General features: G+C 43.6%; 1 protein-coding gene across 2 annotated transcripts in view; it reads right to left on the reverse strand.

The window, feature by feature from the left end:
- Positions 1-8,705, reverse strand: part of mlip (muscular LMNA-interacting protein) — an 89,264-nt gene extending 80,559 nt beyond the window's left edge. For both annotated transcript variants that reach the window (XM_057341562.1, XM_057341560.1), the window contains exon 1: positions 8,583-8,705. In XM_057341562.1, the coding sequence (XP_057197545.1) occupies positions 8,583-8,618 (36 nt within the window). In that variant the 5' untranslated portion in view covers positions 8,619-8,705. The remainder of the gene's footprint in view (positions 1-8,582) is intronic.
- Between the last annotated feature and the right edge of the window lie 17,307 nt (positions 8,706-26,012).

The raw sequence follows: 26,012 nt of genomic DNA on the forward strand, positions 1-26,012 counted from the left end.
AACCCATTGTTGCGTCAAATATAAAGCATTTTCTGGGTTAAGTTTAACCCAACGATCGGGTTTTTGACCCAATGCTGCATGGGTTGAAAATAGCCTAGCATTTTTCAGCGTGTATAAGGCACTTTTCCACCTGATTCCCTCTACTCTAGTCCCAGACTAGACTAAACAACTTACACTAATATATCTTGAAATATATGAGTGCAATTGTTTTAAAACTATTTAAGTTAACTAAGGCCTAGTCCTGACTTGAGCTAATTTCTGTCCAGGAAACCGCCCCCATAGTTTGTTTTTAGTTTTCTTTATCTTCATTTTTTAATCAATTATTCCATTTTATAACCTTGTAATCGCAGGACTTTTGGGTACTTCATTGTGCATATTAACATGTGTGATTTTGGCAGTCACAGAAACTGCATTCATGAGCGGAAGTTATCAACACAACTCCTGTTCAATATGACAATTAAGTTTTACAGTTAGAACAGGAGTTAGCACGGCTGTTTTTAGCACAAAATCAAAAGGCTAGATGCCACACACACATCCACCCGCCCACACACATGCATTCTCTTTGCATGTGCTGTTCACATGTGCGGTTTTATCACAACAGGCTGTGTTTGCAGTTTTATATCATAATGCAGGATTGTTTTAACTCATGTTTGGGTCAAACATGGACATTTTCAAAGTTAATTTGAACCCAGTAGTCGGGTTTGTCCAGAGTTGACCCAACACTGTATTTTTAAGAAGTTTAAGATGATTGAAATGTCATTCTTTGGGGAATTTATAGACAGACTTTTTATATAAATAATTAACATAGTCAATAAAACCTTTGAAAAACTTTGAAATAAAATGGTAGCTTGGTATCAAAAGTGATACAGAAAAATATCCAGAGTCATACTGACATGAACCTATGTGTGCCTTTGATATTTTAGCAACGAATAACTCTTGTATCTTATCAGAGACTGTAATTAAAACGAAATAATTTTGTATTGAGTTACTTCAATATCAATACTGCAAGAACGATTTCCCAAAGCCCGTGTCCAGTTCTAAGAAATCAAATGAAGGAGGTTCACTGATTTAACTCTAAAGCTTATTTCATAAAGCGCTTCAGAAGAGTTGTCTGTGATAAGAATCAGAATCAGAAAGAGCTTTATTGTCAAGTATGTTTGCACATGCAAGGAATTTGTTTTGGTGACAGAAGCATCCAGAACACAGAAACAGCACCAACAGTACACAGAGACCATAACACAATAGAATACAGTACACAGATGATTTAAATAAGGGCCTATGGGTATAAACAATTAAGAAATACAATACAATAAACATAAGATAAAGATATAGAGAGTAAATGTCATGAACATGGAGGTGAGACACAGACAAAGAGCTAAGTGTAGACAGCGGGTAAGGGGTTAACAAGACTAATAAATAATTAACAAAACAAAAACCCACGAGGGAGTAAAACAAGAACAAAGATATAAACATGACAGATACACAGGAACACAGACTAACTACACTAGACTAGACTGAGATAAACATTGACATCAAATACAAATAACTTGACTAGACTACACTGACTAAAGACACAAACTCACCACATGAACCGAGTGACAGATAACACAATGAACCAGCACAGGACAGAGAACAAAGGGGCATTAAATAAGGGACCAAATCAAGAGGGGACAGGTGCGGGGCATGAACTAATAACGAGCACTAACAAGGAAACAAGAGGGCAGGAACAATGACGAGACCTGGAGAGAGCATGTGGAAGGCCAAGTGGGCCAATGCTTCTCTCCACATTAAACAAGAGGTTCTGCCATGGCTCTGCCACAAGATCAAGAAAAGCAAGACAAGATGGGGCAGAACCATGACAGAAGCCCCTCCTTAAGGAGCGGACTGGATCGCCGGATGACACACGGACTGGATCGCCGGCTGACACGGACAAGATGCCGGCTGGGCAACCGGCTAAGCAGGGCTGGGCGTCGACAAGACAAGACAGGATGTCGGTGGCTGGGCAGCGCTCTCTGGCAGCTGGGCAGCATTCTCCGACGGCTGGGCAGCGCTCTCTGGCAGCTGGGCAGCAACTAGGATACCGGCTGGATCGCCGGCGGGACAGGAACAACACATAGGACAGGGTGTCGACTGGACAGGCCTGGGTACCGGTTGGGATGCCGGCAGGGATCTGTGGTGGGAACAGGACACCGGCGGCCTCGACCCTGGAGGGGAACCCGACAACCTCAACCCTGGAAGGGAGCCCGGCGTTCTCGACCCCGGACGGGGTTNTTCCATTACCGAAAGAGATGCTTATCCCCTACCAAACATAACTGAAATCCTTGAATCCCTCTCAGGTGCAGCCATATTTTCTACCATTGATCTAAATAGTGGCTATTGGCATGTAGCAATGGACCCAGAGAGCAAATCTAAAACTGCCTTTATCACGTCGTCAGGTCTGTACGAATTCAATGTTATGCCCTTTGGATTGAAAAATGCTCCGGCAACATTCCAAAGATTAATGGAAACTGTCTTGGGAGAGTTACCAGGGAAAATTTGCTTCGTATATATTGACGATATCATTATATACTCACCCTCTTTGACTCAGCATTTCAAAGACCTCCAAACAGTTCTTTACCGTTTACAGTCTGCTGGTTTGACCATCAACCTCAACAAGAGTAAATTCTGTCTTCAGGAGTTAACCTTTCTTGGACATGTAGTAAGTTTTAAAGGTATCTCAGCAGATCCCAGCAAGGTGGAAGCTGTTAGAACTTATCCTGTGCACAAAAATCTAAAAGAAGTTCAGCGTTTTCTCGGGTTAGCAGGATGGTATCATCGCTTTGTACCTTATTTCTCTCAAATTGCTGAACCCATAAATGCCTTGAAGAAAAAGGACGCAAATTTGAGTGGACACCTCAGTGTCAGCAAGCCTTCAATCAGTTAAAAGCCTGTTTGACTTCCCCACCTATCCTGGGACATCCAGTTCTTGAATGCCCATTTGTGGTATACACAGATGCAAGTGACACTGGGCTTGGAGCAGTGTTAACACAGCGAAAAGAACAAAGCCATGAAGAGGTGATTGCTTATGCTAGTCGAGCCTTGAATAAGGCAGAAACCCATTATTCCACCACGGAAAAGGAATGCCTCGCTGTGGTCTGGGCTTTAGAGCGTTGGCAACACTACTTGGAACCGAAATTGTTCACCGTTGTCACCGACCACTCGGCATTACAGTGGGTGATGAATTCCACCAGGACAACCAGCCGTCTGATCCGTTGGGCTCTTCGCCTTCAAAAATTTGACTTTGTGGTTGAGTATCGAAAAGGCAAACTCAATGTTGCACCAGATGCCTTATCTCGGATGCATGTCAAACCTGAGTGCTACCTGTTCACTACCCACAAAGATGATTTGGAATTGCCTGTTTCCCTGGATGTCTTTTGGAAAGAACAGCATAAGGATCCCAAGATCATAAAGATTTTCCAGTCAATGGCAGGAACTGACTGCGTTTTGAAGGACAGTTATGAAGTAGTCGAGGACAAATTATACTACGTCACTCACCTGTCTAATAGTCAAATCCATTACAGAATATATGTCCCTCAAAGCTTAGTTCCTACCATCCTACAGTATTATCACTCGCATCCATTAAGTGGTCATGTAGGAATCTACAAAACATATAAGAGGTTATACAATGTTGCTTACTGGCCTGGTATGTGGACAGACGTGAAACGGCATGTTAAGCAGTGTGTAAAATGTCAGACACTGAAGAGTGAGAACAGAAAACCTGCTGGAAAGATTCAACAAGTTACTACCACACACCCAAATCACATGATTGGAGTCGACATTATGGGACCCTTACCCCGTAGTACTCGCCAGAATGAATATCTACTAGTTTTTGTGGATTATTATTCAAAGTGGGTTGAGTTGTTTCCCATGCGGAATGCCACAGCACAAACTGTTGCAGATCTTCTCCAACGAGAGATTCTAACTCGATGGGGGGTCCCTGATATCCTTGTGTCAGACCGTGGAACTCAATTTATGTCAGCAGTGTTCAAAGAGGTGTGCTCAAAATGGAGTGTGACTCGAAAAAAATGACTACTGCTTATCACCCCCAGACAAATATGGCTGAGCGAGTGAATCGAACCCTGAAGCAAATGATTTCATCCTACATCGATGATAACCATAAAAAATGGGATCAACACTTACCAGAATTCAGGTTTGCAATAAATTCAGCTGTCCAAGAAACCATTGGGATGTCACCTGCTGAGCTCCATCTTGGTAGGAAGTTGCATGGACCAATGGATAAGCTGCTGCAAGACACCAATCTCTGTCCCACTGAACCCTCCTATGACCTGATGAAACATCTGGATCAACTAAAAGCAAGAGCGAACGAGTGCTGTAAAAAAGCCCAGTTACGACAACTCCGAAATTACAACAAAAATAGACGGGAACTTACCTTCAAGGAAAAAGGCCGTGTATGGTTAAGAAATTTTCCACAGTCCAGTGCATGTCACCATTTCAGTGCCAAACTAGCCCCGAAATGGAAAGGTCCCTATCGGGTGATTATGCAGTTGGGACCCCTGAATTACCAGGTAGCTTTAGAAGCTACAGGAGAGGATGTTCGTACAGTTCATGTATGTAACCTGAAACCCTGTTTTCCTACTGCTGAGGAGTTGGATACACAAGGAAAAAAGCGACTTTTTGAAATCTTCCAAGATTCCACAGATGAAGAGGAAGAGTTCCATGGTTTCTAACCCTTTCCTTCTCAACAACCATAGGGTTGTATTTTTTAGGGGGGGAGAGTGTGTAGCAGAGCGCTTACTCGCGCTCACGCTAATTTAAACGTCATGAGAGGCGTGTAGTAATGTGGCGAATAAGAGTGAGAAGGATAGCGCTCTTAGCGGCGTTGTTCCTGAGGCTGATCTACTGCAGGAAAGGTAGCCGTAAGCGTGATGACGTGTGTGACGGAGGATGACGTGTGACGCAAGCATCTGGCTTGTTGCTCTCGAACACGCTTCGGAGAAGAATGGCATTGGAAACGGTTTGCAAACATTTTCAGGAAAGCCAGTCTAAGCGTGTGGGCACAACAGAAACGGATGATTCCGATGACTTCGCGTTGAGTCCACGCCTGTTGCCCGAAACACTCATCCGAGGCCTTGTGATCTGCTTAACCTGGTCAGTCATTTTCCGCCTGCTCTGCTTACACACATTTCCAAACACACACACACATATAGTAACGTAAACATACACCTATTCTTTAAACATAAAAGCTTTTGCCCTTCTATGCAGTAGTTTGTGTTGAAGGTATACTTTTTTTTTATTCAGGGAATTTTGTCTAATGTTTATTTTCTTTCATTGCATGTGAAAATGTGGAAAAATAGCGGTCTAAATCTGCTGTGGTGGAAAGAAACCCCCATTTTTCCTGTGACGAATCTGGAATGATATTAGCAACCATACATTTCATGAACTTTGATTAATGTTATTTGCTGTTGTGGAGAAAACTGTGTATTTCTCACACTTGTATCCGGAAGTATTTCCTTATTTATGGGCACATGCGTTGACCGTTGTTCAATATTATTTTTTTTGTTTTTTGGGGAAAATAATGATTAAATGATTATGTGAATTTAACTCTGTTTGTTTCATCTATATATATATATTATCTGTTTTCTCTGTAACCGGTGGCATAGAGCTATCTGGGAAGAATTTATTTGGCAGTTCTTGCTGTCTGGCGCCCGAACATAAGGTGAAATAATATATATATATATTGTTACTATACTACCTGGGCGTAACCACCGTCACAAGGTATTCGTGGTGACTTATAATAGATTTATTCCTTGTGTTTCCTGCAATGGGCAGTTTGCGTGATAAACAACATGGGCGTTACATATAACATTCAGTGGCACATGCGACTCTACATGATTACAACTAACAACATGATTTAAAACACTGTAATGATATGATTAATACGTTATGACCAGGTATATTTTACATTACTTTAACTCGTCGAACTTTTTTCATAAGCGATCAAGATTCAACTCATCTTAAAAGTCGGTTTCATATAAGTGACCTATTAGTCAGATATGGTGACCCATACCCGAAATGTGACCTCTGAGGGTAGAGGGTAGTGAACACACGCACAGCAAATCGTGAACACACGTACACCCGGAGCAGTGGGCAGCTATCACTGCAGCGCCCGGGGAGCAAGTGGGGCTAGGGTGCCTTGCTCAAGGGCACCTCAGTCATTACCTGCCGGCCCTGGGAATCGAACCGGCAACCTTCTGGTGACGAGTCCGACGCTCTAACCATTAGACACATTGACATGAGATCGCACGAAAGACAATTCAAAGATAATTCTTCGTTCATTAAGGTAACCACCCGTCCCGCTTTGCATTGTAACCTCACAGCATTTTCACCCTCTCGCACGTTGCATATTGAGAAAATGTCCCGCATTTTCATCAGTCTGTTGGTTTTTAGTTGTCACATTAAGAAACACGTTCTTTAACCTGAAACGCACATGAGAGGCTTGTTTGCGCCTTTGTTTAAAGCGCTGTGTCAAAAGCAGCAACCCAGTGCACACCAGTGTCCAACAAGCTCATAAAAACGTAACTATTTTTTAAATTCTAACTTTTATCCAATGAGAAGAAGGCAGTGATTTCAGTCATCAAGAGGCTGCGACGTCTGTCACTAGATCGGGTGGCGATCCTCCCATGTCAATTTGCTGAGTAAAAAGTCACTAAAACGTTGTAAACTGTGTGGCTTTGAAACTGTGTTTAGCGTATAGGTTGTGGCTAGCGTATTAAAATAAAAATTATTTGGAAATCATGAAATGCATTACTAAAATAATACATTTTAAAAGAGAAACTCTTTTTCATTATTTGTTTGTTCTTTATTCCTTTAGTTTTCTCTTTTTGAGAAGATCTTCAAAGTGTACAACATGATAACTCGGCGTCTGTTATGTGCTCAAAATTTAAAGAGACAGTGAACCTTAAATTGAATTTGCCATTATTTTTTTATGTTATATAACATTTTATCTATGCCTTAATTATGTTGTAGTTGGAATAGACTAAATAACAAATTATTCTTATAAGTTGAAAAATTATACAAAAATATTTTAATTCCGTTATTATATCACAGTTTCGCGCTACCTTTCAATGGTGTCCCACACAAACGGATTACCTATCCCACATTTGGTTTGTTGGGAGGTGGTCACCATACCAAGAGGATGTAGACATTTAAGATCAAAAATCCACTTGCATTCCCTCTGAAGAAGTCTACGTTCCATATTACCTCCTCTACGAGTCCACAGCTTTATTAAAAAAAATCACCAATTGTGCTTGGATATGGTTTCTGTTCTTACTCTGTGCAAGGAGCCTGTTTCCCTTATTTACCTGTTCTTCTGTATTTGTTGTTGTCTATATTCTATTGTTTTGACCTTTTGAATCCAATAAATGGTCTCTGTCAGTGTCAGAGTAAGCCACAGACCGGAGACAAGTAGATATAATTCACACAGAGGTTTATTTACAACACAAATACGCAGGATAGCAAACTTGAGAACATGTAACAGCGATAAGACCAGACCACAATGGAGGGAACAGAGTGAGTATGGCTGTGGAGATGATGCTGGAGATCACTGGACCCGTTGTACTCCATGGGGAAACACTGGCAATTGAGAACACCAGCAATGGAGAACATCGGGAAGCAGACTGGGACAGATGAACCCATGAAAGTCAGTTTGCAATATAAAAAATTGTCTTTTTATCTCATGCTAACCCAGCTGAATTTTTCCTCTGAGTAGAAAGATGAGGCATTTCTCTCAAGTCTGACATTGATATCTTGCCAGCTCTCTACTTAGTGGCATTTACAGGTTTACTTGCGGGACTTCCCTTTCTGATGCTTCCATGTTTTAAGATCTTTGCAGACACAGGCACGATTGGCAAACGCAAAATACTTGTGCCACCAGTCTGAAGCCACATGTTTTAAATTCCAGCGAGTATATTTGCATAGAGACCAGCATATTGAGACAGGTTTGAAACTCCACAAACTTTGTGGGTGTGTCAATGTGTTTAAAGAGTAATTATACGTCTGTGTGTGTAAGCCTCCTCCCTCTGCATTGAGCACACACATGCATCTATAGCTCTAGATACACTAGCAGGAATCTATTTACAAAGCTCAAAATGCGGTTCTGTACTTCGCCAGCAATTCTGCTTTACAACTTTATCCTAGATTTTTTTAGGGTAGGTAAGCTCTTTAGTCTAGTTATTAACTTGTTATTAATGAGAAATTTGCCAGATATATTATTAATATATTACAAATATTTTAGCACTCACAAAAACTGTGGCTGAGTCATAACGCATTACCTTGAACTTTCTTGCTGCCAAATTTCCAAAATTAGTTTTATTTTCCATCTCCATTAACAGTGACCCCTTTACCGTACAATGCAATTACAATGTTTAAATCAATCTAATCACACACTTTAAGAAGTAAAATAAAGACATTTAAGGCAAAGAGACACTGTCAATCTAAAAAGACACATCGGGAATATTTCACAACTGTACATCCACTTGCTTTGTGCCTTAGAGCATAAGGTTTTGAATTACGTAGCAACTTACCTTTCCAAAGATCCCATGTGGCTTTTCAAAGGCCATATTTGTGCTTGTGCTTAAAGTTTGTATAGAAGATCCTATAATGACATTCTCCTGCCCTGTGCTTTGACTGTCTTCACGCGAGTGAGAGTGTTGAGAGTTCGGATAACTTTGAGGCACTGTAGACTTCCATTTATAGAGCCAAAAATCCACAAATAGACTACAGACACCAGGGAGCCCATCTGAGCACCCACAACAACAATAACAGCTTCATAAATCCAATCAGCTGTGATCTTCTGGAATTATCACTGGTTTTTACATGTTGCTTAATGTAATGTTAACATAATGTTCCTGCAGCAGAACTCAAGTAGAGTCACTCCCAAAGAAAAGAGAACCAATATAAATTATAAGTCATTACTACAAGTTGTGGATCAGGGTAAAGTAAGGAGACCATTTTCAACACTGATTGTTTATGTACCTCAGTAATTGATTTTTGCCACAGATTGCAGCTTTAATCATGGCACTTTCTTCCAGTGTTACGGATGTATAACGCCATAGGATACCATTTACGGTAGGATTTACTAGTAGAAATTACACATTTTTTTCTAAAATATCCACAAAACCGTAACTGACTTTCATAAAACATACAAAGTAATTCAATGACTTAAATATATGATTAGCAATCCAGGAACATGTAATTCATGTGATGATGATGACTATTGTTCTTCAATGACACAGATGCAGCCATCGCCACAGTCTTTAAAGACTGACTTGATTCATATTACTGCAGGATTAATAAAATAAAAATAACTTCTACTTTATTGAACATAATATTGGCAAAGACAAGACCTTTGGTCTAAAAGTTGAGGCCATTGTAGTTGATTTATGATACCTGACTCAAAAATACAATTGGGACATTACTCTTCCATTTCAGACACTAACAAAATCAAATGCTCTCTATAAATCTTTTCTCTGGCGATTTTAAATAGAGTTTATACTGAAATAAGACTGGTGTTGAAACTCTGAGTTCCACCTGTAAATGAAAATGCTCGAAAGCTGTGCAGAGATGAGAAAATTCTTGGACGATCGTACATCTGCAAATAAACTTAACTCAACTTTATTTATATAGCGCTTTTTACAATTTTCATTGTTACAAAGCAGCTGTACATGAGACATGTTGACTATAAGCAAAACAATTAAAGTTATACCTGTAAAAACAAGAAAAAGGTGAAAACACAGAACACAGACATACCCACATACAAACACTCCACACACACAATATGCACACGTACTAACACACATAGACATTGACACACACACGGACACGCAGTCACACGGACGCGCACGCACACACAGACAAGCACGCGCACACACACACAGACAAGCACGCGCACACACACACACACACACACACACACAGACAAGCACGCAGACACGCACAGTGAAAGCACACATTTAAGGTAAAGGAGAGAGAAACACAGGTCAAATATTAAAAAGACTATAAATTCCTATATGTAATATTAATTATGTAAAACGTAAATTCTAATTCTAAAGCAGCCCCCCGGCCAGGCAAATAGAGCAAAACAGTATACAAACGGTGGCGAGGAACCCAAAACTCCAATCGAGAAAAAAAAACTAAGGAGAACCCAGGCCCAACCAGGGGATTCCAGTTCCCCTCTGGCAAAAGCTGCTGCCTCTGCACAAGCTCGACCATGCTTGCACAACAAGGCTAAATAAAAATAAATGATAAGGTAAATTATAGATTTAAGATTATCATTAACAATCTAATAGCATTTGAAATTTTGTAGTGAAAACGTGTCAAGTCGCCGCGTCCTTCTTTATCCAGCTCTATCATCTCAGCTCTTGTCAAGTCGCCAATTCCCATTCTCCGCTCTACCATCAGGTCTGGCCATGAACTGCATCCTGCTCGCTGTGGTAACCTTGGAACAATGAGACAAGACTGGCTGAGAGTAGAGTACTGTTCTGCACTCTTTGATGCAACAAGTACATCAGTTGTTGTTGGAAGTGTTCCTGGTTCCGGTTGATCTAACTAATGCAGCCTAAACCCTCAGAGGATTTATATTATGGAAGTGTAGTGTATGCAGGATTAAAAGATACATCTTTTGTCCAGATTTAAACTGACAGAGTGTGTCTGCCTCCCGGACAGTGCAGGAAAGACTATTCCAAAGTTTAGGCGCTAGATAGGAAAAGGATCTACCACCTGCACTTGATTTAAAAATTCTAGGTATTACCAACTGACAGGACGCCTGAGAGCGTAATGCACGTGAAGGACTGTAATACAATAGAAGTTCACTCAAATACTGTGGAGCTAAACCATGTAGGGCTTTATGGGTAATAAGCAAGATCTTAAAGTTAATGCGATGCTTTATACTGTAGGTAACCAGTGCAAGGTTGACAGAACCGGGCTAATATGCTCATACTTTTTTGTATGTGTAAGAATTCGAGCTGCCACGTTTTGGACAAGTTGGAGTTTTTGTAATAACTCCAACTCAACTCAACTTTATTTATATAGCGCTTTTTACAATTTTCATTGTTACAAAGCAGCTGTACATAAGACATATTGACTATAAGCAAAACAATTAAAGTTGTACCTGCAAAAACAAGAAAAAGTTGAAAACACAGAAGACAGACATACCCACATACAAAACACTCCACACACACACAGGTTTGTTTGACTATACTAGTGAGGACATTACATAGACTTCCATTGATTTTATATCAGGCTTATGATATATTCTATCCCCTATCCCTAACCCTTAACCTAATAATCACACAAACATGTGCACTCTATTACATTTAAAGAAAAACACTATTTGAGCGAATTATGAGCCTTTTTATTTAGTGAGGACCAGTAAAATGTCCTCACAAGTGGGTTCACACGTATTTCACTGTGGTACTGAGGACATTTGGCCCTCACAAATATAGCTAAACCAGTACACAATATGCACACGTACTAACACACATAGACATAGACACACACACATGGACGCGCATGCACACACACACGTACACAGACAAGTACGCACACACACACGCTCAGTGAGAGCACACATTTAAGGTAAAGGAGAGAGAAGCACAGGTCAAATATAACAGACTATAAATTCCTATATGCAATATTAATTAAGTAAAACTTTAAAATTCTAAAGCAGCCCCCCCGGCCAGGAAAATCGTGCAAAAAAACAGTACGCAAACGGTGGCGAGGAACCCAAAACTCTAATCAAGAAAAAAAACCTCAGGAGAACCCAGGCCCAACCAGGGGATTCCAGTTCCCCTCTGGCAAAAGCTGCTGCCTCTGCACAAGCTCCAGAGAGTTTGCACAACAAGGCTAAATAAAATAAATAAACTTACTAATAAGGTAAATTATAGTTTAAGATTATCATTAATAATCTAATAGCATTTGAAATTTTGTGGTGAAGACGTGTCATGTGACCGCGTCCTTCTTTATCCAGCTCTATCATCTCAGCTCTTGTCAGGTCGCTGCTTCCCATTATCCGCTCTACCATCAGATCAGGCCATGAACTGCATCCTGCTCGCTGTGGTAGCCTTGGAACAATGAGACAAGACTGGCTGAGAGTAGAGTACTGTCCTGCACTCTTTGATGCAACAAGTACATCAGTTGTGTTTTTGGTTCCGGTTGATCTAACTAATGCAGCCTAAACCCTCAGAGGATTTATATTATGGAAGAGTAGTGTATGCAAGATTAAAAAGATGTGTCTTTAGTCTAGATTTAAACTGACAGTGTGTGTCTGCCTCCCGGACAGTGCAGGGAAGACTATTCCAAAGTTTAGGCGCTAGATAGGAAAAGGATCTACCACCTGCACTTGATTTGGAAATCCTAGGTATTACCAACTGACAGGACGCCTGAGAGCGTAATGCACGTGAAGGACTGTAATACAAAAGGAGTTCATTCAAGTATTGAGGAGCTAAACTATGTAGGGCTTTATAGGTAATAAGCAAGATTTTAAAGTTAACGCGATGCTTTATAGGTAACCAGTGCAAGGTTGACAGAACCAGGCTAATATGTTCATACTTTTTTGTAAGTGTAAGAACTCGAGCTGCCGCGTTTTGGACCAGTTGGAGTTTTTGTAATAAGCCTGCAGGGCAACCACCTAACAGTGCATTACAGTAATCTAGTCTTGATTTCATGAATGCATGAATTAACTTCTCTGCATCTGACAGTGACAGCATATGACGTAGTTTAGATATTTTTTTAAGATGAAAAAACACAATTTTACAGGTGTTGGCGACATGGCTCTCAAATGACAGATTACTATCGAATAGAATGCCAAGATTCTTAGCTGACGATGAGGGGAACATTTTATGGAACATCCGTCAATAGTAAAGCAGTATTCTTGGTTGTTACGTATGGCGATTTTCGGTCCAATAAGTAACACTTCTGTTTTGTCCGAGTTCAGTAATAAAAAGTTGTTACTCATCCAGTTTTTTATATCGACTATGCACTCCATTATTCGATGGAACTGCTGTGTTTCATGAGGCTTCGAGGAAATGTAACGTTGAGTATCATCAGCATAACAGTGAAAGCTAACTCCGTGTCGCTTTATTATATCTCCTAGAGGTAGCATGTATAATGAGAAGAGCAGATGCCCTAAGACTGAAATAAAGAGAAGAAATAAAAGATAACACCCCCTGGATAATCAGAAACACAGCTTACAGCAATTGCCTGACTTATTCAGCACACAACACTATTGAAATAATAAATTATCAAGTGTTTCCTAACAAATCTATTTTCTGGTGGAAGTACCACCCAACCCCTAATATTATTTTTAACCATGACAGTAAAAACAGGCTGAAAGAATGGACGGCAATCTTGGGAGTGTGGTGTGTTCTGCATTCTAGGCACAGCTGGTACTGTCCGTCGCTCTGCATGCCTCCATAAGCCATCTAACTCTCAAATAATCACTCAGGGAACTTGGGTGGAGGGTGACTTCATAACCTCCAAGTCATTTGACTCCGCCAACGCTTCAAATGCACTCACAGAGACACGTATCACCTCTGAGGCTGAAAATGATGGAATGTTTTCACTGTTCTGGCTCAGATATAGCGGAGCCAAATTTTGAAGGATGGACAAGATATTGTCATGGCAACAAAGCATGTCATTTGATCTTCCTGTCCAGCAGTTTGATAGACTCAAATGCAGTTGCTACAAAGATTTTCTCTTCATCCTTCAGGCAGCACGGCAATAGAATGTTATGTATATCTGACATACATATACAGTATACGCAAAAAAAAATGTTCATGGTCTTGTTTACATTAAAGGGACGCCACAAACGAATAGAAATAAAAAATAAATGCATTTCATTGAGTTCTTCCTTATTTCAATTAAATATGAGCTTGAAACGCATAAAAAATTACTTATTAAAAATGTATAGCTTTAATGCAAAGTCAATTTGGATAAAAATGTCAAAATGCCATTGTAAATGCATAAATGTGAAGGTAAAGATTAGCTGTGCCTTTATCCACATAGCTTACGTGTGCAAATGAGTGTTTCTAAATTATCTTTGCATGCTGCAGGGAAAAGGACCATGCTAGATTATCTATCAAATTTAATGTTTTTAGGCATACACTAAAACACACCTTTTTGTAATAGTATGGTTATTGTCTGTAATTGGATTTGGGGAAAATCAGTAACATGCACTTGAAGGCCATGGTTCTGGCTCTGCCTAGTCTAACGTTTTTCCTCCCCCTACTGGTCAGTCTGTATTCTATCTACAGCTCACCTTTATATTATTCAGTTTCCCTTGCTTAAAGTCAGGAAGAACAACGTGAGTAGTATATATGGGGGTCATAGTGTCAAAATGATTGACAGGTATGATTGATGGTGACCTTTGACCTTTTCGGGGGGGTTGAATTACTTCCGGACCACCCACGTTGTGAGGGCCCCTCCCCCTTTGCGTTGACCTTTGACCATACCCGCCCCATTGTGAGGGACTGCCCCCCTTTGTGTTGAACTTTTGGCCTTTGACAGTATCTGTCCACGTCGTGAGGGATTGCCCACGTCTGGAGTTGAACTCTTGAACTTTTGCCCTCCTCTGGCCCGGCTGCATGTCGAAAACGGCCTGGTGTTTTTGCCACCCTGCGCTCTCCTGGCATTTCAAGACCCGCTGTGGATACAGTTTGTAGCATTGTATCTGATACTGGATCATTCCGAAGGGCATCCATGCGCATTATAAGCAGTTCGGCACAGATAAGGGCACCCAGTGCGCTGGCTTTGGTATGCTGCAAACTCCTGGCCACCGACTCACACGGCTCGAATATTGCTTCACAACAGAGGAGTCCATAGTAGGTTTTAGCTTTCATTGCCTGCCTGAGCAGGCCCCCGATCTTAGCTCTGGTGTCTCCTCTCACAGTTTTGTCTTCCTTAAGCTGCTCCAGTGTTTTGATTATTTCTCTGTATGCACTACACACACGTTTGACAGCTACTGTTCGTATACACCACCTTGTTGGACATATGGCAAGTAAAGTAATTATCTCATCACAGCCAAACATGGACTGATAGAGCTCCTTGCGTTTTGCAGATTCACTGATTACCACAGCTACACCCTGAACAAAGTTAACTGAATCTGCGATGAGACCCACCTCGCGGGCGGTCTCCTGAAGAACGAGGTCAAGTGAATGGTTGGCACAGTGGACGAAGAGGGACCCAGGACATAGTTTTCTAAGAAACGCCTGAACACCCAAAAACCGTCCTGACATGTTAGAAGCTCCATCGAAACAATATCCATGGAGACGCTCAATCGGGATGTTTAGCCGGAGAAATACATCTTTAATGCACCTGAACAGGGTCTCTCCACTGCTGTCGGGGGCATTGTAAAATCCAAGAAAATCTGAATTAATATCCAAATTTTCATCCACGTACTGCAGCGTCAGCGAGAACTGCTCTGTTGTACTGGAGTCTGTGGTTCCATCAGCTGTCAGTCCGTAGTACGGACTAGATGTGGCACGAGATACAATCTCACGTTGAATAGCGCATGCATACAGCTGAATGATTTCATTCTGGATTGTGTCTGAGAGCCAGTTATCTCTCCTCTCAATCCACTGTCTTTCTCTTGGAAGGTTATATGTACGTTCAAGCATCAGTTCATACAAAATGCCATCACGGGTGCTGTCACCCCTAAAAGCCAATCCTTTCTTTCCTAGGAACAACACTGACCTGAACATTAGCTCCAAAACATGCCTTGCTGTGTCTTGGGTTTGGCGGGAAGCGTCAGATAAAAGAGCAGTAATTGGGGTATTCTGTAGAGCAGCGATTTTTTTGTATGGCATCGGTATGAAGTTTAGATTTTTCGTGCTCGTTAAATTTTTCTGTGGCCTTCCGCCAGTTCGAGAAGCCTCCTTTGACAAAACTGTTGTCAAACCTCACACTGTCTTCACGGATGAGACGTTTCTCCACTGCTTTTACACAGTTAAAACAAACAACGCGATCACCTTCCTCAATGTAATGTAACCACCTCCATTTGTGGAACCAGCCCGCATTAAATGAACGAAAAAATGTCTCTTTTGCATGCTGCCTTACAGGAAACGTCTCGGTTCGTTTGTAACCTCGGTTCCTGATGGAGGGAAGAGACGTTGTGTCGAACCGACAGATGGGGTTCGTCCTTGAGAACCAATCGCTTCCGACTTCTTAGAAAAGGCCAATGAAAATTGGCAAATGAAATTTGCATCCGGACTCCGCCCCGGAATCCGGGTATAAAAGGGAGACGGCGTGCATCATTCATTCACCTTAGTTCTGAGGAGCCTGAGACCTCTCACGACTGCTGCAGAGGACAGCACGTGTTGTGGCAAGAGGACACAACTCTCGTTCCCTCCATCAGGGAACCGAGGTTACAAACGTAACCGAGACGTTCCCTTTCTGTCGGTCTCTCGACGTTGTGTCGAACCGACAGATGGGGTTCCAATGGAAAACGCGCATAACACTGTGCCCTGTCACAATCTCAACGAAGCGACGGTGACTGGCCTGGGCTGTCAGCCGTGACGCTAACCGCGAAATTGTAACCTACCAGTGGGTAGGTAGGGGGTCCCAGAGCTTTCTTGAAAGGTGGGAAGGCCCCTACCTTCGGCCTCACAGTCGGCGGCCTTGTTTCTCTAACAGCGAGAAGCCGCCCGGAACCGTAAGGCACTGGGTAAGCGCTACTTCCTCAAGTGGGGGATGCGCTACAGAGACTTCCTACCACAGGGAGGAGAGACTAGTGGAGATACCAACATGGTCTCACCGATGGGGGAGAACTCATGGGAAGAAAGTGCGGACTGAAGGAGTTAACCGCGAGGTGGAGGTCCACCTAAGGAGGTCATGGGTTACCAAGGTGGGAACCAGCATGAGATACATCAGACGGAACCGCCCTGCTGGGGGGTTGCAACGTCTGGTAGCACTAGGTTCGGTTAGAGCTATGTTGGAATAACTCAGGTTATACCCGGCCTAAGGGGCAGGGCTGCTCTGCCCAGCCCGCCCACAGGAGGTGCTTGCTAGTGATGGATGGAGTGCCTGTTCTTCACCCAGTGGGGGAAGAAGGGAGGCTAGTAGTACGCTGACCCCCTTAGGAGAAAGGGGGAAGGTACTGTCACTAGGCGGTACACCCTACCGGCCGCCAGTCTTGCCTGATGCTGCAAGACTCGAGCCGATACCGGTTTTACGCGGAGGTTGTAGGACCTCGCGAAGGTGATGGGTGTAGCCCAACCCGCAGCTCTGCAGATGTCTGCCAGAGAGGCGCCTCGAGCCAGTGCCCACGAGGAGGCTGTACTCCGTGTGGAGAGAGCTCTCACCCAGTGGGCGTAGGCGATCTTAGGACAGGTACGCCATAGTGACGGCTGTCCATGATCCAGTGCGCCAATCTCTGTTTGAGACAGCCCTCCCTGCTGATCTCCAAAACAGACAAAGAGCTGCTCAGAGCTTCTGTGGCTCTGCGTGCGGTCCAAGCAGAGGCGCAATGCGCGTACTGGACACAACACGGATGAGGTTGGGTCTTCCTCCCCGGTGGGGAGCGCCTGTAAGTTCACCACCTGGTTCTCGGGGGAGTGGTGGGAACTTTGGGCACGTAGCCGGGCCGGGGTCTCAGCATAGCGTGGAGGATAGGCCTAGGCGTATGTACCTAGTGGCCAGGGCCCTAACCTGAGTAGTGGTCTAAACCGCCGCAGGGGTTAGGCCACTCAGGACCTTCTTCGTCTGTCCAGGGGCCAGACATGGAGGTTCCAGAGGTCTGAGCCGGTGATGCCATAACTGCCCTTCCCCTGGGAAAGCAGGTCCTTTGTCAGGGGAATCGGCCATGGGGAGCTGTTCAAGAGCATTAGCTCCGAGAACCAAGTCCGGTTGGGCCAGTTGGCGCAACGTAGTAACACTTGATGCTCCTCTCCCTGACCTTGCACAGGGTCTGTGCAATGAGGCTCACTGGGGGAAGGCGTACTTCCGCTTGTCCCACTGGCCAGCTGTGCGNAGATGCACAAGTTGCGCAGCACACATGGAGACGAGAATTCTACGAAGCTGTGGACTTGGTCACAGCAGAAATAAAAAGAAGATTTGATCAAGAAGGTATGAAAACAGCAGCTCTCAGAGAAAGTGTGCTTATAAAGGCAGCAAACAAGGAACAAAAAGTGGATATTGATTCCCTTCACCTTCCGTTGCACTTTGATAAAGCCCGACTGGAGATTCAGCTGAAAATGATGGGAGACCTCTGCACCGATTCTCCCAAGACAGTTAAAGACTTAACTACAAACATATCCAATCTCCATCCACAAACAAGGGCTCTTTTTAACGAAGTCGAAAACCTTATTAAGCTTTCAACTTTATTATATTTTCTTAATTTTTGTATATTGCATGTCTACATCCAGAGCATCCCTTTTTGTGAGGAGGTGCAGCTTATACACAGTCTTTGTCTTCTTTGCCTTATTCTGTAGGAACAGAAATAATTATTTGATGGGATGCTTTTGGGATTTTGTTGTAAAGACTTATATATATAATATATATAATATTCCCTGTCACATGTGGTTCCAGTCTAAGAGGGGCTAGTAAGTGTGCTGCAGACAATAATATTTGGAAAACACACAATGCGAGCACCTCACCACACAAGTGGGCCTTCAACCTAATATGCAAACAGTGATTACTGTACATTAGAACTCTGTGAGCATATATACAGACATAGATACAGTAGATTTGTAATTTAAAACCAAAATTCAAACTCTGTTTATTGACAATAAATCAGTGCTTTAAACTATTATACTCACAGGGTTTCTGGTTGTTTTTTGAGGCTAAGATATCGTTATATATGCACATTATACCATTGCTGAAATCTAATGGTAACTTTAGACATTTACAGAGCACTGTATTGTAATACATTTTATAAAAAATAAAAACAAGTAACATAGGTTTAACATTTTTGTACAAGATATTTTAACAACCTTTCCCTTTCTGTCGGTCTCTTGACGTTGTGTCGAACTGACAGATGGGGTTCGTCTTGAGAACCTATCAACTTCTGACTATTAGATTTTTAGATAGATTTAGATAGATTTAGATTCAATTTATTGTCATTGCACATGTACAAGTACAAGGCAACGAAATGTGACCTCTGCATTTAACCCATCCAGAGAGTAGTGAACACACATACCCCCGGAGCAGTGGGCAGCTATCACTGCAGCGCCCGGGGAGCAAGTAGGGGTAAGGTGCCTTGCTCAAGGGCACCTCAGTTGTAACCCGCCGACCCTGGGAATCGAACCGGCAACCTTCTGGTCATTAGTCCGACTCTCTAACCATTAGGCCACAACTGCCCTATTAGAAAAGGCCAATGAAAATGGCGAATGAAATTTGCATGCCGGACTCCGCCCCCGGATATCCGGCTATAAAGGGGAGACGGCGTGCTGCATTCATTCACCTTTTGTTTTTCGGAGCCTTCGTTTGTATAACCCCGATGATTCCTTGGAGCTCCCTCCTTCGGGGGGTCAAGCCCAGGAAGAGGCGGACATTGAGATGTCAGCCATGCTTTCCCGGGCCGCCGTGAGCACTGGGCTGCAGTGCACCGCACCGCCCCTTCCCCAACGCTCACGGCTGGACACATGGTACCTCGGGTCGGCCCCGGTGCCGTATTTCCCGGAAGTGCATGAGGAACTCAGTAAGACCTGGAAAGCCCCCTTTTCTGCGCGTTCCCGTCAAACTACAACCCAATTCCAAAAAAGTTGGGACACTGTACAAATTGTGAATAAAAAAGGAATGCAATAATTTACGAATCTCATAAACTTATATTTTATTCACAATAGAATATAGATAACATATCAAATGTTGAAAGTGAGACATTTTGAAATGTCATGCCAAATATTGGCTCATTTTGGATTTCATGAGAGCTACACATTCCAAAAAAGTTGGGACAGGTAGCAATAAGAGGCCGGAAAAGTTAAATGTACATATAAGGAACAGCTGGAGGACCAATTTGCAACTTATTAGGTCAATTGGCAACATGATTGGGTATAAAAAGAGCCTCTCAGAGTGGCAGTGTCTCTCAGAAGTCAAGATGGGCAGAGGATCACCAATTCCCCCAATGCTGCGGCGAAAAATAGTGGAGCAATATCAGAAAGGAGTTTCTCAGAGAAAAATTGCAAAGAGTTTGAAGTTATCATCATCTACAGTGCATAATATCATCCAAAGATTCAGAGAATCTGGAACAATCTCTGTGCGTAAGGGTCAAGGCCGGAAAACCATACTGGATGCCCGTGATCTTCGGGCCCTTAGACGGCACTGCATCACATACAGGAATGCTACTGTAATGGAAATCACAACATGGGCTCAGGAATACTTCCAGAAAACATTGTCGGTGAACACAATCCACCGTGCCATTCGCCGTTGCCGGCTAAAACTCTATAGGTCAAAAAAGAAGCCATATCTAAACATGATCCAGAAGCGCAGGCGTTTTCTCTGGGCCAAGGCTCATTTAAAATGGACTGTGGCAAAGTGGAAAACTGTTCTGTGGTCAGACGAATCAAAATTTGAAGTTCTTTTTGGAAAACTGGGACGCCATGTCATCCGGACTAAAGAGGACAAGGACAACCCAAGTTGTTATCAGCGCTCAGTTCAGAAGCCTGCATCTCTGATGGTATGGGGTTGCATGAGTGCGTGTGGCATGGGCAGCTTACACATCTGGAAAGGCACCATCAATGCTGAAAGGTATATCCAAGTTCTAGAACAACATATGCTCCCATCCAGACGTCGTCTCTTTCAGGGAAGACCTTGCATTTTCCAACATGACAATGCCAGACCACATACTGCATCAATTACAACATCATGGCTGCGTAGAAGAAGGATCCGGGTACTGAAATGGCCAGCCTGCAGTCCAGATCTTTCACCCATAGAAAACATTTGGCGCATCATAAAGAGGAAGATGCGACAAAGAAGACCTAAGACAGTCGAGCAACTAGAAGCCTGTATTAGACAAGAATGGGACAACATTCCTATTCCTAAACTTGAGCAACTTGTCTCCTCAGTCCCCAGACGTTTGCAGACTGTTATAAAAAGAAGAGGGGATGCCACACAGTGGGAAACATGGCCTTGTCCCAACTTTTTTGAGATGTGTTGATGCCATGAAATTTAAAATCAACTTATTTTTCCCTTAAAATGATACATTCTCTCAGTTTAAACATTTGATATATCATCTATGTTGTATTCTGAATAAAATATTGAAATTTGAAACTTCCACATCATTGCATTCTGTTTTTATTCACAATTTGTACAGTGTCCCAACTTTTTTGGAATTGGGTTTGTAGTTCCGTTGCCCTTACTTCCCTCAATGGCGGGGCAGCTCGAGGCTACGTCGATGTACCCCAGGTGGAGTGTGCAGTCGCGGTACATCTGTGCCTGCAGACGGCGGCCACCTGGAGAGGTCGACCTAGACTCTCGTCCAAAGCGTTGTTTTCGGCATCTCTGGTGTCGAAGGCTTACACTGCTGCGGGCCAAGCTGCCTCCTCTCTCCATGCCATGGCCATCCTGCAGGTCCACCAGGCCAAGGCATTGAAAGAGCTCCACGAGAGTAAGACCAACCCAAGGTTGAACTCCGCACCGCCACCGACCTCGCGGGCCCTGGGCCGGGTGATGTCCACACTTGTGGTCCAGAAGAGGCACCTCTGGCTAAACCTTGCGCAGATGCGTGACGCCGAGAAAGTCCGCTTTTTTGACGCACCCATCGCGCAGGATGGGCTGTTTGGTGACACTGTCAAGGACTTTCCCAGCAGTTCTCGGCAGTAAAGAAGCAGACGGAGGCGATTAGCCACATTCTACCCCGCCGCGACTCGGCCGCCCACCGGCCTTTGAGATCCAATGCGGAGTCTGCTCCCCTGCAGCCCCGGCCCTCTTCGACGCCAGCGCCTCCGACCCCGGCACCCCCCCGGAAGAGGACGTCGAGGAGGAGACCACCGCCCCGTCAGCAACCATTGTGGAAGAAGCGACCCTGAACAAAAAGAGTTTCCTCTCTCTCTGGGTTTTTTTCAGAGCCGCACTCACCCTCTGCACGACGGTGTTCGGCAACCTGACGTTGCGTCACGGCGAGACGCAATGTCGAGCATACTCTGCAGCCCTCAGCACTCTCAAATCGACGATGCGTGGAGCTGAATCACCAGGCAGGTAAGTCAGCAGAGCCGATCTCCTCCCCGGGGGCTCTCCACAGTGAGGGATCCGCACTGCCAGCCATCGAACCACCCCCCGGGAGGTCGATGAAGCAGATCATACCCCTAGTCCCCCTGTCTCAGTCCCTGGGAGCCTGGTTAGAGCTTCCGAAACGGTCACGGTGGCTATGCGATCCAATTCGCCAGACGCCCGCCCAAGTTTCGGGGCATCCTCTCTACCTCAGTCAGAGGCAAGGATGCTCCCGTGCTTCGGGCCGAGGTCGCCACCCTTCTGTCGAAGGAAGCGATCGAGCTCGTCCCTCTAGCCGAGATGTTCAACGGGTTTTATAGCCCGTACTTCTTCGTCCCCAAGACGATGACGTTCTAGATCTGCATACTCTGAACAGGCACCTACACAAGCTGCCGTTTAGGATGCTCACGCAGAAGCGCATCCTGGCGTCTATCAGATGTCAGGATTGGTTCATGGCAATCGACCTGAAGGACGCGTACTTTCATGTCTCGATTCTCCCTTATCATCGCCCCTTCCTACGGTTCGCTTTCGAGGGGCGGGCATATCAGTACATGGTCCTCCCTTTCGGTCTGTCCCTGTCCCCACGAGTCTTTACGAAGGTTGTGGAAGCCACCGTCGCTCCCCTCAGGGACTATCTCGACGACTGGCTTATCTTGGCACACTCGCGAGATCTGTTATGTACACACAGAGACCTGGTGCTCCGGCACCTAGATCGTTTGGGACTACAGGTCAACCGGGAAAAGAGCAAGCTCTCCCCTGTGCATAGCATCTTTTTTCTCTGTATGGAACTCAACTCTGACTCCATGACAGCGCGACTGACTACCGAGCACGCACAGTCAGTGTTGAACTGCCTGAACCTTTTCAAGCAGTCAGCGGTCCCATTGAAACAATTTCAGAGGCTCCTGGGACACATGGCATTCTCGGCGAGGGTGATACCCCTCAGGTTGATGCACATGAGACCGCTCCAACACTGGCTACAGAGTCGAGTTCCCTGGAAAGCGTGGCACACCGGCAGCAGGCATATGGTCATCACACCTCTCTGCCGACGCACCCTAACCCCCTGGTCTTCAATGACCTTTCTACGGACAGGGGTCCCTCTCGGGAAAGTTACGAGGCGCGTCGTGGTGACGACAGACACCTCCCTGCAGGGTTGGGGTGCCGTTTGCAATGGGCACGCAGTGTCAGGGCGATGGACGGGCCCTGCCTGCGCTAGCATATCAACTGCCTAGAGTTGTTGGCTGTGCTACTTGCACTGAAGAGGCTACAATCTCTCGTGCAGGACAAGCACATGCTGGTCCGGTCGGACAGCACAACTGCCGTAGCGTATATCAACCACCAGGGTGGAATTCACTCAAGGCAGTTAAGACGGCTCGCCCGACACCTCCTCCTGGGGAGTCAGCAGGTGATCAGCTCCCTGCGAGCCACACATATCCCAGGCGACCTGAACAAGACAGCCGATGCGCTCTCTCGTCAGTCGACGGTGAGACCACGTGATTTGCTAGTCCGACGTTGTTTATCTGAATTTTTCGTGTTTTATGGGTTATACCATGGGAAAGTAAAAAAAAAATGGTTAGGTTTGTGCAGTTTTTGTAATGCTTATTGCTATGTCATTCTTTGTTCCCTTATGTTTTACTCCACTTAAAAAAAAAAACATTATTTTACCACAAAATAATTTAGTTCATGCTTTAGTTTGACATGGTCTATTATTCTAAATAAGTTGTGTAAACTACATTGACATCAGGACTAGATGAAATTTACAGAAATGCTTGTCTCTTCTGTGTTTGGCTATTCTTTAGTCTCTCTAGTATATTGCAAAGATATCTGCTTATGATAATTAAAAATATTGATTAAAATGTAATATTAAAATATTGGCGTTAATATTAATTTTATGTAGTAGGCCTATATAATCAGATACAAAGTAACTAAGTAACTAGCTACTTGAGTAGTTTTTTCATTGCATACTTTTTTACTTTTACTCAAGTAAATTTTAAAATAGTGACTTTTACTTTTACTTGAGTAACAATTTCTCTAGTTACTTGTACTTTTACTTGAGTAAAGATTTTGGCTACTCTACCCACCTCTGCCTATAGCGGCTCGTGTTTTTCCGGAAATAATCGTACAGCTGTATCTGTCTTTTGTAAATTTGATCAAACTAAATACTCTTCGAAGATACGACGTATGCAATACTACTGTATAGGCACTCAAGATTAATATGAAACTGAGTGTGTTGCCCGATCTTTAATCCAAGCCGCACAGTTCTATGTCAAAATAAATGTCCTTCTGCAGACTTCCGTACGTATTTCACATTGCATCCTTGGAAGGAGACCCGAAATGCACAACGAGAGGTTTATTCTCAAACAAGACCTTATTTTGTTAGCNTTGTTTGGGGGTCGTGGAGGTTGATAGCTTCAACCTCGTGACTCCGCACAACTATTTTCTTTGTTTGTTTTGATTATATTTGAGTTGATTTCTTTTCGTTATATTGGTTATTTGTTATTTGAGTCGATTTCTTCTGTTACCTTGGTTATTTGTTTTTGTTTCTTTTATTCCTTTCTCCAGGAGCCAGTGACGGGCAGGGAAGGCTAGTTGCTTTCTTTGGTGCGTGTTTCACAGATTGCTGTGTGTTGTGACACAACCTCTTCACGGTGTGATTTGGAGTTGATGTTAATGATGGTAGGTCTAGACTACCTCCCGAGTAGCAGTCGGTCTACCCTGTTCCTGCTAAACTGGGCCCCTGGAGAATAATTTTTATGATCCTGTGATGTGCTCCTCAAGGAGACAATTTTATTGATGTTTATAGAATAAAATATATTTTTGTATTGTTACTCACGTCTCACTGCGCATTATTCTATTGCCTTCAATTGGTGTAACGTACCTGAGTCTTTATTGGGAGGATTTCCCTGGCACCCCCACCAGGGTGGCGTAGTCGGTTGAAATAAACTGTTGTATATACCAGTGAATGCCACATAATCATCTGGTTTTAGCCATATTTCTGTCAAACAGAGCATGTCTATTTTATGATCTGTTATCATATCGTTGAAAAAAGTGCTTTATTAGAGAAAGATCTAATATTTAGCAATCCGAGTCGTAACAGTTGATTATCTGTATTTTGTTCATGTTTAATTTGTTTAACGTTTATTAAATTACTTTCAAGAGGTTTACCATTATTTTATGTTTGCTAATCCGGGGGACAGACACAGTCTCTATTTTTGATGTTTGGAGAAGGGATTATTACATGTTGTCATTTTGTGTATTCTGCGACTGAGACGGCAAGCAGACAGTTGGTTAAGCCATTCTGTCTGCTCCCTGACCTGGGCCCCAGGAGTCAAGCTTTAGCATTAGCATTATTAAGACTTTTTGCCATATTTCTAGACAGGATGGAAGCCCCAGCCCAGGGGGTGGAGACCATCTCGTTTCAACAGGTCAGGTCTGCCCTCAAAACTCTTCCAGTTATTTATAAAAACTATATCATTCTGCAGGCACCACTCAGACAACCAGCCATTTAGTGATGATAATCTGCTATAAATCTCATCACCACGATAAGCAGTGATGGGGCCAGAGAATATTACAGTGTCTGACATCGTGCTTGCGAGCTCACACACCTCTTTAATGTTATCTTTTGTGATCTCCGATTGACGGAGTCGAACATCATTTGTGCCGACGTGAATAACAATCTTACTGAATTTACGATTAGCCTTAGCCAGCACATTTAAATTTGACTTGATGTCAGGCGCTCTGGCTCCCGGTAAACATTGGACTATGGTAGCTGGTGCCTCTATGTTAACGTTCCGAACAATAGAATCACCGATAACTAG

Source organism: Triplophysa rosa, linkage group LG9 (assembly GCF_024868665.1).
Source record: "Triplophysa rosa linkage group LG9, Trosa_1v2, whole genome shotgun sequence".
In the NCBI taxonomy this organism is placed as follows: Eukaryota; Metazoa; Chordata; class Actinopteri; order Cypriniformes; family Nemacheilidae; genus Triplophysa; species Triplophysa rosa.